This window comes from Gastrolobium bilobum, unplaced genomic scaffold, assembly GCF_033153095.1.
Source record: "Gastrolobium bilobum isolate Gb01-03AN ecotype WA unplaced genomic scaffold, APGP_CSIRO_Gbil_v1 utg12961, whole genome shotgun sequence".
In the NCBI taxonomy this organism is placed as follows: Eukaryota; Viridiplantae; Streptophyta; class Magnoliopsida; order Fabales; family Fabaceae; genus Gastrolobium; species Gastrolobium bilobum.
Genome location: NW_026899644.1, coordinates 70,520 through 81,200, shown reverse-complemented (window position 1 = coordinate 81,200; position 10,681 = coordinate 70,520). Strand labels below are relative to the sequence as shown.

Genomic DNA, 10,681 nt, shown 5'->3' with positions numbered 1-10,681 from the left:
CAGAAGAGAAGGGATTCAGGGTTGTGTTATACTTGTGATGAGAAGTGGACTTCTAAACACCGTTGTCCATCCAAAATGTTAATAATGATCCTGATCCAGAGGATTCTGAAGAGGAGCTCGAGGAGGAAATCATTTAGCTGAAGGAGGAGTCCAGTGCTGCAAAAGGGGATACAACATTGCATTCTTTGTCAGGTAATCTGGATGCTAAGTCATTAGTATTGTTGGCAAAGGTTCGTGAGAGGAAGATTCAGGTGCTGGTGGATTCGAGAAGCTCTCACAGTTTCATCAGGAGAAGCTTAGTGGAGGAGTTACAATTACCTATGGTTCGAGCAACAAGGATGAGGGTCTTTATGGGTAATGGGGAATTTTTACTGTGTGAAAAAAAATGTGTGCAGGTGCCATTACTTATTCAGGGTCATCAGTTTATAACAGACTTGTACGTGGTGGAATTGTGTGACCTGAGTATTATTCTGGGGATGCAGTGGCTGGTTTCTTTGGGTCGTGTTACTCACAACTATGCAGAGCTTTCGATGGAATTTAGTTGGGGAGGTGCAGTGATTCGGTTGCAAGGAGTTATTCCTTCACACAATTTCGAATTGGAGAATTCAAGTGCAAACTGTAACACACTTGCTGTTCAACAGTGTGCATCACAATCAAATGAGGTGAATTATGACCTTTTACTCTTTAAAGATAAAGTTTCTGTAATATTGTGGAATGTGTTAGTTTGTTATCAACATGTTTTTACACTGCCCTAATCCTTACCTCCTTTTCGTGGAAGACCACATGCTATTCAGTTAGTGGATGAATCAAAACCTGTCAAGATGAAACCTTATAGGTATCCACACCATCAAAACACGGAAATTGAAAGGCAGGTTTCAGAGTTGTTAGAAGCTGGATGGATTCAGCACAGTCACAATGCTTTTTCTTCCCCAGTTTTGTTGGTAAAAAAGCATGATAACTCATGGAGAATGTGTGTGGATTATAGAGCTTTGAATGCTTTAACCATCAATGATGCTTTCCCAATTCCTACTATCGATGAATTGCTAGATGAATTGTTTGGGGCTAGGATTTTTAGCAAGCTGGATTTGAGATCAGATTACCATCAAATAAGAATGAAGCCAGAGGATATTCACAAAACTGCATTTAGGACACATGAAGGCCAATATGAGTTCAAAGTCATGCCTTTTGGGTTGACAAATGCTCCTGCTACATTCCAATCGGCTATGAATGGGATTTTTCGTCCATTTCTTAGGAAGTTCATTGTGGTTTTTTTTGATGATGTGCTCATATATAGCCCTTCTTTGGAAACTCATGTCCATCATTTGGAAACAGCCCTGAAATGTTTACTGGACAAATCATTTTTTGTCAAATTGAGCAAATGTGAATTTGGTGTCAATGAGATATCTTACTTGGGTCATGTGGTAACTACTGAAGGTGTTAAGGCAGATTACAAAAAAAATTCAGCAATGCTAGAGTGGCCTATTCCTCGGTCAATTAAATAACTTCGTGCCTTCTTGGGTCTTACGGGTTATTATAGACGTTTTGTTCAAGGGTATGCTTCATTGGCTCATCCATTGACAGAGTTATTGAAAAAGGACAAGTTCCATTGGTGTCCAGAGGCAACAGATGCATTTCAATCACTTAAGGTTGCCATGTCTTCCACACCAATCCTATGTTTACCAGATTTTACTTCTCTTTTTATAGTTGAGTCTGATGCTTCTAATGTGGGTGTGGATGTTGTTCTATTGCAAGGGGGCAGACCGATATCTTTTTTTAGCAAGAAACTGGGTCCAAGAATGGCTGCATCTTCAGCTTATGTTAGGGAGCTATATGCCATCACCGAAGCTATCAAGAGGAGGAGGCACTATTTGTTGGGGTCTCATTTTGTCATCAAAACTGATCATCAAAGCCTAAGGGAATTATTGAAGCAAAATATTCAAACAGCGGATCAGCAAAAATATGCGTACAAATTGATGGGATATAATTTTACCATTGAGTACAAATTTGGGGCATCTAATGTGGTAGCAGATGCACTCTCTAGACAATTTCCAGATGAGGAAGTGGCTGTTTGTTGTGCCCTGCGTTCAGAACCTAAACTGGACATTTGGCTTCAAATCAAATCAGAAAATCTTACTGATCCGGAATTATTAGAAATTCACCAAGGCTTAGATGATGGGTCCAGTTCTGATCCGGATTTGTTTAGGAAAGATGGAATGCTATTCTTTAAAAACAGATGCATGTTGGGATCCAAATCAGCTTTAAAAGAAGTGTTGTTGATCGAAGCTCATTGCACTCCTTTAGGAGGACATGCTGGAATTCAGCGTACTTTTCTGCGTTTGTCAACTTCTTTCACTTGGAAGTCTATGCGCAAGGATGTGGAAAAATTTATTAAAGAGTGCATCATCTGCCAACAGATTAAACACACTACTCAGGTGCCATTTGGTATATTACAACCATTACCAATTCCTAATGCTATATTTGATGATTAAACTTTAGATTTCATCACTGCTCTACACTTGTCACATGGCTATTCTACTATATTAGTTGTAGTGGACCGTTTGTCCAAATATGCTCATTTTGGACCATTACAAGCGATTGTGGCTCATCTTTTTTGTGAAATGGTTGTTAAATTGCATGGGTTTCCTAAGTCCTTGGTGTCGGATACAGATCCGGTGTTTATGAGTAAATTTTGGCGCCAACTTTTTCAATTAAGTGGTACCAAATTACATGCTACTTCTTCGTATCATCCGCAATCTGATGGCCAATTGGAGGTGACCAATAGATATCTTGAGAAATATTTACGTGCTTTTTGCCATGATCAAAACAGCCGCTGGTTTCACTTCTTAGGATGAGCTGAACTACATTATAACACTTCAGTCCATTCTTCTATAAATATGTCTCCTTTTCAGACTGTATATGGGAAGTGTCCTACATTAATTCCCCATTATAATAAGGAGGATGTGAAGTTGGAAGCCGTTGACACCATGTTACAAGACAGAGAGGTTGTTATAAATCAACTTAAAATGCAGTTGCAGAGAGCACAACAGGGGATGAAGGATAAGACTGATCGTCATCGTCAAGAAAGAATGTTTAATGTAGGTGATAAGGTTCTCATAAAACTGCAGCCTTATAGGCAGATTTCTGTAGCTAGAAGAGCAAATCACAAGTTGGCAAAAAGATATTTTGGACCTTTTATTGTGGAACAAGTGATTAGTTCGGTAGCTTACAAAGTTACATTACCAGAGGGGAGTTTAATACATCCTGTATTTCATGTCTCATTATTGAAACCATTTCATGGTTCTTCAGATATCAGTCATGAATCTCTACCTGTAAGGAGAGTTGACAGCAAACCCTTACAGGTACCTGTTGCTATATTGGCATCCAGACAACATACATCATGCGGGGAAGTAGGACTCCAATATTTGGTGCAATGGTCTGCTTCGGTACCTGAAAATGCTTCTTGGGAAAATGCTAAGGAATTATGTCAAGCTTATCCACACCTTGAGAACAAGGTGGCTGTTCAAGGGAGGGCTGTTGATACGGGTAGCACAACATTAAAAGGGAGACCTTGCAGGATTAAGGGCTTTCCTTCTTGGGCCATTGACCATGCTCAATAATTGTTGTAGCCCAATGTGTATAGAGATAGTTAGTACTATTCTGATAGGCAATAATTGTTGTAGCCCAATGTGTATAGAGATAGTTAGTACTATTCTGATAGGCAATAATTGTTGTAGCCCAATGTGTATAGAAAGGGGTAGTTACTATTCTGATAAGCATACTGGTATACAGGTGGCCATGTAATAGTCTGTAATAAGGACACATAGGAGTAAGGTGTCATTGGGATATAAAGACACCTGTTAGTTACTGTATCGATTATTTTTGCAAAATAATAAATCATTGATTTTCTCTCCCATTTTATACATACAAGTTCGCGTCTTGTATCAAAATGCATGCCATAGTTTGGCATGGCCTCAACACCTTCAACAGAATTAGCCCCTTTATTTATTTCTTCTGCTAATCTCTCCACATGCCTGTACATTGAGTAGTACCAGTCAAAGTAATGAATTTTTTTTCATTTTGCGAAGAATGACGATCAGAAATGAATTAACACAATTCCCTTTTTCTTTTCCTCTTAATGTTCGATGACCCAGAAAAATGAAGTTATTGATAAAAAAGTCTACTCTTAGAAATGAAGGTCCGAAGTTATCGACCAAACAATCTACACTACATTATGTAATAATCTTATTTCTAAGTATAGACTACATAACCAAGAAGTCATTTTCATATATAATAATTTTTCTTTAAAAATTCTTTAGGGGTGGGGGCCACCTAGACCATGTAGGTCCGCCCTTGGCTCCTTAGTTATTAAAACTGGACCGACCCAGCCGGGTCGACCCGAGAACTAGTAAACCGGTTATATAATCGGTTTGGTTGAAGCAACGGACCGACCATGCATCAGAACTGGTGCAACCCGGTCCGATCCGGCCGGTTTTCATAAAAATCAGTGACCGGGTCGGTTAACCGATGACCCGGTCCGGTCAAAAAAAAAAAAATTCCAAATTTTTGTTTTTAAAAAAAAATCATAATAGCCATATTTGAATATTTTTTTGCTTATTGACTTACATAAGTTATGTACTTACAACACAAATATTATCTCAATTATGTACTATGCATAAATTTTTTAATTAATTTATAGTTAGAGATGTGTTTTATGAACCTAAAGTCCTGTATCACGATCGTTATATTTTTGTTTGATTTTTATTTGATAATAATATGTGATTTATTATTTTTTGTATTAAAATATTTGAAATTTTTATCATTTTTTTTAAATATTTGAGTATGTTTATAATTTTTAATATAAATTATAAAATTGCATATAATTACCGGGTCATACGGTTGAACCAGTGACTCACTGATTGAACCAGTGACCCGGTACCTCGACCGGGTCAATGATCGGGTCAGTTTTAATAACATTGCTCATGACTTCCTAAGATTTAACAATTTTAAACTCTAGCTAATTAAAAAAAAAATTCTATATTTTGTGGCTATTTTTTCTCATAAGTCGTACTCCATAGGAACCAAATTCTATATAGCTGTGTGAGGCAGGGAAACAAAGCAAAGGGGATTGTTGTATGGTTTGCATGTGTTGGGTTTAGGAACAAGACAAGGAAAGCACGCGTAGCATAGTTTTTTATATTTGAATTTGATGAGCTTGGTTTGCCAATGCAAAAGTGGGCACCACAGCACAACTCACCGCCACTTTCTCCGTTGTTTGGATTCAACAAACCAAGAAAGGTCGTCCTCGTGCCTCGTGGATTGGAGTGAACTCTGAAGGTTGTTGTGTACTTGCTGCGCAGGTTAGAAACGAGAATGCTATGCGTATACTAATAATGCAGCAAGCATTATTCAGAAGAGAAAGCACCATGTATATATATGGTCCCCCTTTCCATAATGTGGAAAGTGGAATCCCCACTCTCCTTTTTCTTTTGACACTTGTAACCCTCGCATAACTTTTTCTACGATACCACAATAAATAAATAAATAATATCTTTTGTTAAAAAATGGTTAATTAATATGAAAGAGTTGGGATGCCTTTTAAGAGAAGTAAAGTATCGATACTCTCTATACATGTTACATTTAATGCAAGGTTAATTAATATGGTTAGATTTAGATTCCATTAATTTTTTTTAACACCACTGACGTTTCTCTTACTTACATTTTGAAAACCTATGTTTAGATATTGGAAATTAAACTATTACTTTTTAATGTATACTTTTTGAAGCATTTTTTAGTGTGTGAATTGACAATTACATTAGCTGGTGCTTTAATTGCCTTATTTATCCTTATCGAATGCATTATCAATCATTCAAATTTAAGGTCACTTTTGCATATTAATGGAGGTTAAACTAAATCATATAAAACAAGTAAAGAAATAAACTCCACATGTTATTATTATTATTATTATTATTATTTTACTCAGATGTTATTTCCAGGACTACTAAAAAATACTGTTACATTATTGTGCTATTAAATATGAAAGAGAAGTACCCACAATTTAGCATGTATTTTTAAGGCAGAAAAGAAACCATACTTGACATGCATCCTCTCATATCATGTGAAGCTATTTATGTAGAAGTCTGAAACACCTCTTCCCTCAATCCCATGTGTGTGTTGTATAATTGAGTTAGTGAAACAAATATCAAACCAAATACACTTAAATACATTAGCCATCTAGAAAAATAACGTTTTATGATCTCATATACTAAAATGTAAAATTAGCAAATTTATGAAAGTTAACCATATATATTAACTCAAAATTCTGGAAAAATAATAATTGAATGAATGAAAAATGTGATTCCTCTAAGTTTGAGATATGAGAGTTCCCATTTATGATCTACTTAGTTAAAAAAAATTGCAAGAATTTTTGACTTTAGAAGCATTACTATCAATTATTGAACTTTTGTTTTTTGATAAATCTTATTTTTTATTCCTTAACAATTAAAAAGCTCTTATTATATTCCCTGGTTCTGCTACTACCTTGAAAGTGAAAGAGCAATGAAGTCGCAGAAACACAGTTAAAACGTATTTAATTTTCACAACTTCCAACCCCAACAACTTCCCCAATATTCTTAACTTTCTTCCTATTCTTTCTTCCCTCTCAAACCCTAGAAACAGCAAAATCACTTTTCTGATGCTAATGGGATCAACCCCCCAACTCTAGAGCCAAGTCCAGCAAGATTCAGCTCATACCCACTTCAATTATGGCATCATTTTCCACTTCCCACCACTTCACAGCCTTAACCTTCCTCATTTTGTTCCTCAAAACCCAAGCTTTTGACCCAATTTCATCCTTTTCCTTCACAGATTTTGAAAAAGATCCAATATTTAAGTCAAGTGTGGCACTTTATGGCAATGCAAAGGTTGTCAATGGCGGTTCTGAAGTCCTTCTTTCTGGGTATGGGAATTCAGGCAGTGGGAAAGTCATGTACAAGAAACCCATCAAGATTGTTGAAGGTAAAGCAAGTGGATTAGTCTCATTTTCAACCTACTTTGCATTTTCGATGTCCATGGATGATGGGGATGGCTTGGCTTTTGTTTTGGTTCCAAGTGGTGTTGAAGGTGAGGTTTTTGATAATAGTTCATCTGCGCTTTCTTTTGGATTGAAGGATAGGAAATTTAAGGTTATTGGTGTTCAGTTTAGTGCTTCAAGGGATGGTAGAAATGGGGGTTCAGCTAGTTGTAATGTGGCCATTAATGTTGGTAGTTCTGTTCCTGCTAAAATAATCAATACCTCCTCTGCCAATTTGGGTCTAAGAAGTGGGGGAAAACTGCATGCTTGGATTGATTATGAAGCGAGTTCAAGGCGCTTAGAAGTGAGGTTGAGTCAATATGGTCATTCAAGGCCATCTGATCCATTGCTCTGGCACTCAATTGACTTCTCAAATGTGTGGGAAGCCAAAGAGATGTTTGCAGGCTTTAGTCCAGTGAAGGGGAATACTTCTCAATCATGTTTTCTCTATTCATGGAGCTTTATTGTAAGGCATTTTCCACATTGGATGCATTCTGAGCCTTTGGATCCGAAGGTCCTTGTTAAGAACACTGAAACTCCAGTAGTGAAACCAAGGAGTGATTGCTTTTTAAGAATTCTTGCTGCAATGATATTTGGTGCTGGATGTGGAGCATTGGCAGCATTCATTGTGCTTTATTTGTGGACCATCTTTGGTAATAGGCGTCCCGTGATGCCGGAGGAGTACGTTATGCAGCCTGTAGATTTCGAGTACAAGAAAGTCAACATTGTTGTAGATAAAACCATTAAAGATGCTAAGGAGTAGATCTACAGGAGGGAACTAGTTGGACGCTTGTGTTGTAAATCAGTGTTGTATTCAGGTTTTGCTTTGTTGTAGTTTGGCAAAGAACTATTTAATTTACTTTTTTCCTATGTCAATGTCTATTTTGAGCGAATTGAGATTGAGATCCAAACTCTGTATTGAAGATTGAATAGCTTACTTTTTATTTTGAAACACAAACAAATTTAAGTTATTGATATATTATATGATGTTGTTTACACAGTTTTTATTTTAGGATGATGGCAATTAAACACAATCAGTCTGTATATTGAATATTGAGTGGCTTATAGTAACAATGTAGATTGGTCTCAATTGTTTGACACTTGTGTCACTGTCTACTGTAAGGAACTCAAATGTAAGAAAGGATAATATTATACATAAAGATAAAGTTAGAATTATAGATGTGGATAGTTATTATCTCAGGCTAATGAAGTTAGAATTATTCTGTATTTCCTTTTAATTATTATTTCCCATTTTTCTAACATTAGATTAACTTTAAAAAAATAAAAATAACTGTCTCGAGCATTGGTTTCCATAAAAGGAGCAGCCATGGAAGGAGCATCAGTGTTATGCATATCGTGGTCTTAAGTCTTAAATGATACTTTGTCCGTGAAATTGCAACATATTTGGATTTGGATCAAGTCTTCATTTCATTTTAGGTTTCTCAAATACACCAACATTTCTATCCTCTTTCATTATTGATCTTGTCCTTCATTCTTCCAGTAAAACTAATATTTAGCAGTGAGAGAAACACATAGCTGTCTCATTGACTGGAACTTTGATTAGTTTGCGCACTCTGCTATGTTTTACTAATATTATAGCACTAATGTTGTTAGGGTGTTTGGTTTATAGGCATCTTTCAATCATGATCTCTGGCACTCTGCATTTAGTTGAGTGTTTCTGCAATGAAAGGATCAAGCATCTGATAAGGTGCTACTGCAGCAGATGCTTCTAGCAATGATACAGACTTCATCTCGTTCATTTATGGAATATCAAGCATTTTTTCCTCTATTTCACATCTCATGGTTTGTTATCTTAAATTTTTAGCATATTCTTAAGGGCTTGGCTGAGCTTGTGCACTCCATTTGCCTTGTATACGTGCTTGCAGAAGAGTAATTGAATCTGCTTGCAATGATCCTCTTACTGAGGTCAGTTCTTGTAAGTTTTATAATTCTTCAGTGAGTTAAAGTTGTTGTGTGTACACCACCACCACCAACAACAAAGCCTTTTTCCTGCTAGGTGTGGTTGGCTATACAATTAATTTTTGTTAATTATTGTTTGCTATTATTGTAAAAATTTCTTTGCAATAATATAACACATACTACGTATGTTTCTGTTTTGTGTGGTTGATCTCGTTGGTTAATTGCAGACCACAGTAACTTACCCTTGTCAAGCATTTGTAGCACATTCCCTTTACAACAAAATTTTGCTGATATTATGCTCATTTAAGTACTTTCTGTTTCCTGGTTTTTCAGAGGCTATTTTGTTGCCTTTATCAGTGAACAGGAGCTGATTTGAATGAGAATTATGATACATTCATTGTCAATAAAAGTGTGTTTTATCTTCAACTTCAATGGGCTGGTTTTTCAATGCTACTTGGAATACTAGTGAGTGATAAGTGATGTATGTTATTGTTTATGGTAATAATCCTTTTTTTTTTCTGCTGTTAATTCCAAAAGCAGGCTTAGGCTTAGGCTTAGAGGGCTTCGGCAATCTTCTTGCTTGTCCTATAGACAAAAATATTCCACTTCGAATTTTGTGGTATGGAGTATATCATGCTTTTATTTTTCATAATCTAGTAATGCTTTGACTGAGGTAATTTCTGAAGGTTCATACATAAATATTTTTTTATCCTTTGCAGGCATTTCATAATAAGTATTTCGCATTATGAAAGACATGAAGACACCTCTTTTGCCAGCAATGCTTTGTGTTTGCCTGGGATGCATCAATATATCTTGTTTATGCGTTTTCAATGACTCTGCAACTCCTGCTTTTATTTGAAACGACAATATTGATTACATTCTCGTATAAAAAAAAACAAAGAACTAAAAACAAAAAACCAGAGCAGAGCCCATGTATATGAAAATGAAACAGTTTGGTCTTATTATAATATTATTACACATGTAATTAGTTGGTTGAGTTTGATTAGTTGGTGAGTAGTTAGTTTGTAAGTTAGTGATTGGTACCATGTTTTCCAACAATTATTAAAAGTAAAACATTGCTCGCTGGCCTGCTGCTGGAATCTGAACTGCCTCACATATTTGTTGCACTTTCAGAAACAGCTCATTGCTTATGGCAATTCAAGAGACATAGCCCATGAGCTTGCCATAATTTGGAGGAAATTTAGCGGACATTTTGCATATTTAAGGGTGACGTTAGTTTGTAAAAATATCTTTTATTTTCATTAATTTTAAAAAAATGTCACCTTATTTTTACTTTATTTCTTATTTTGGTGTGCTAATGTGGTATTGTTTTATTGTACAACTCTCTACTTCTAAAATTTGTAAAAATATCTTTTATTTTCATTAATTTTAAAAAAAAAGTCACCTTATTTTTACTTTATTTCTTATTTTGAAGTGCTGATGTGGTATTCTTGGGAAATTTTTAGGGGACAGAGGATGTGCCTCCCTCCTCGAATGGGGGAATTAGTCTAATCTTTTCTCCGATAGCAAAAATCAATGTACCCGCTGTTCCAATGAGGGGCTAGCCTACAGGGCCGTATCCCAAGGACAAGGTGATCGGAAGAAGTTGAATGGAGATACCTTCAAATTATACCAAAAAAGAAAAGAAAAAGAAAATACTAATATCATGTTATAAAAGAATAATATCTCATA

At 35.9% G+C, this 10,681-nt stretch overlaps 2 protein-coding genes across 2 annotated transcripts; both read left to right on the top strand.

The window, feature by feature from the left end:
- Positions 1–2,894: 2,894 nt before the first annotated feature.
- On the top strand, positions 2,895–3,617 carry LOC133292177 (uncharacterized). The gene has a single exon (XM_061490554.1). It carries the CDS (start codon positions 2,895–2,897, stop codon positions 3,615–3,617), a length of 723 nt encoding a protein of 240 aa, XP_061346538.1.
- A 2,959-nt stretch (positions 3,618–6,576) lies between these two features.
- LOC133292175 (L-type lectin-domain containing receptor kinase VIII.2-like) lies at positions 6,577–8,587 on the top strand. The gene has a single exon (XM_061490552.1). It carries the CDS (start codon positions 6,762–6,764, stop codon positions 7,830–7,832), a length of 1,071 nt encoding a protein of 356 aa, XP_061346536.1. The 5' UTR covers positions 6,577–6,761; the 3' UTR covers positions 7,833–8,587.
- Positions 8,588–10,681: the final 2,094 nt, after the last annotated feature.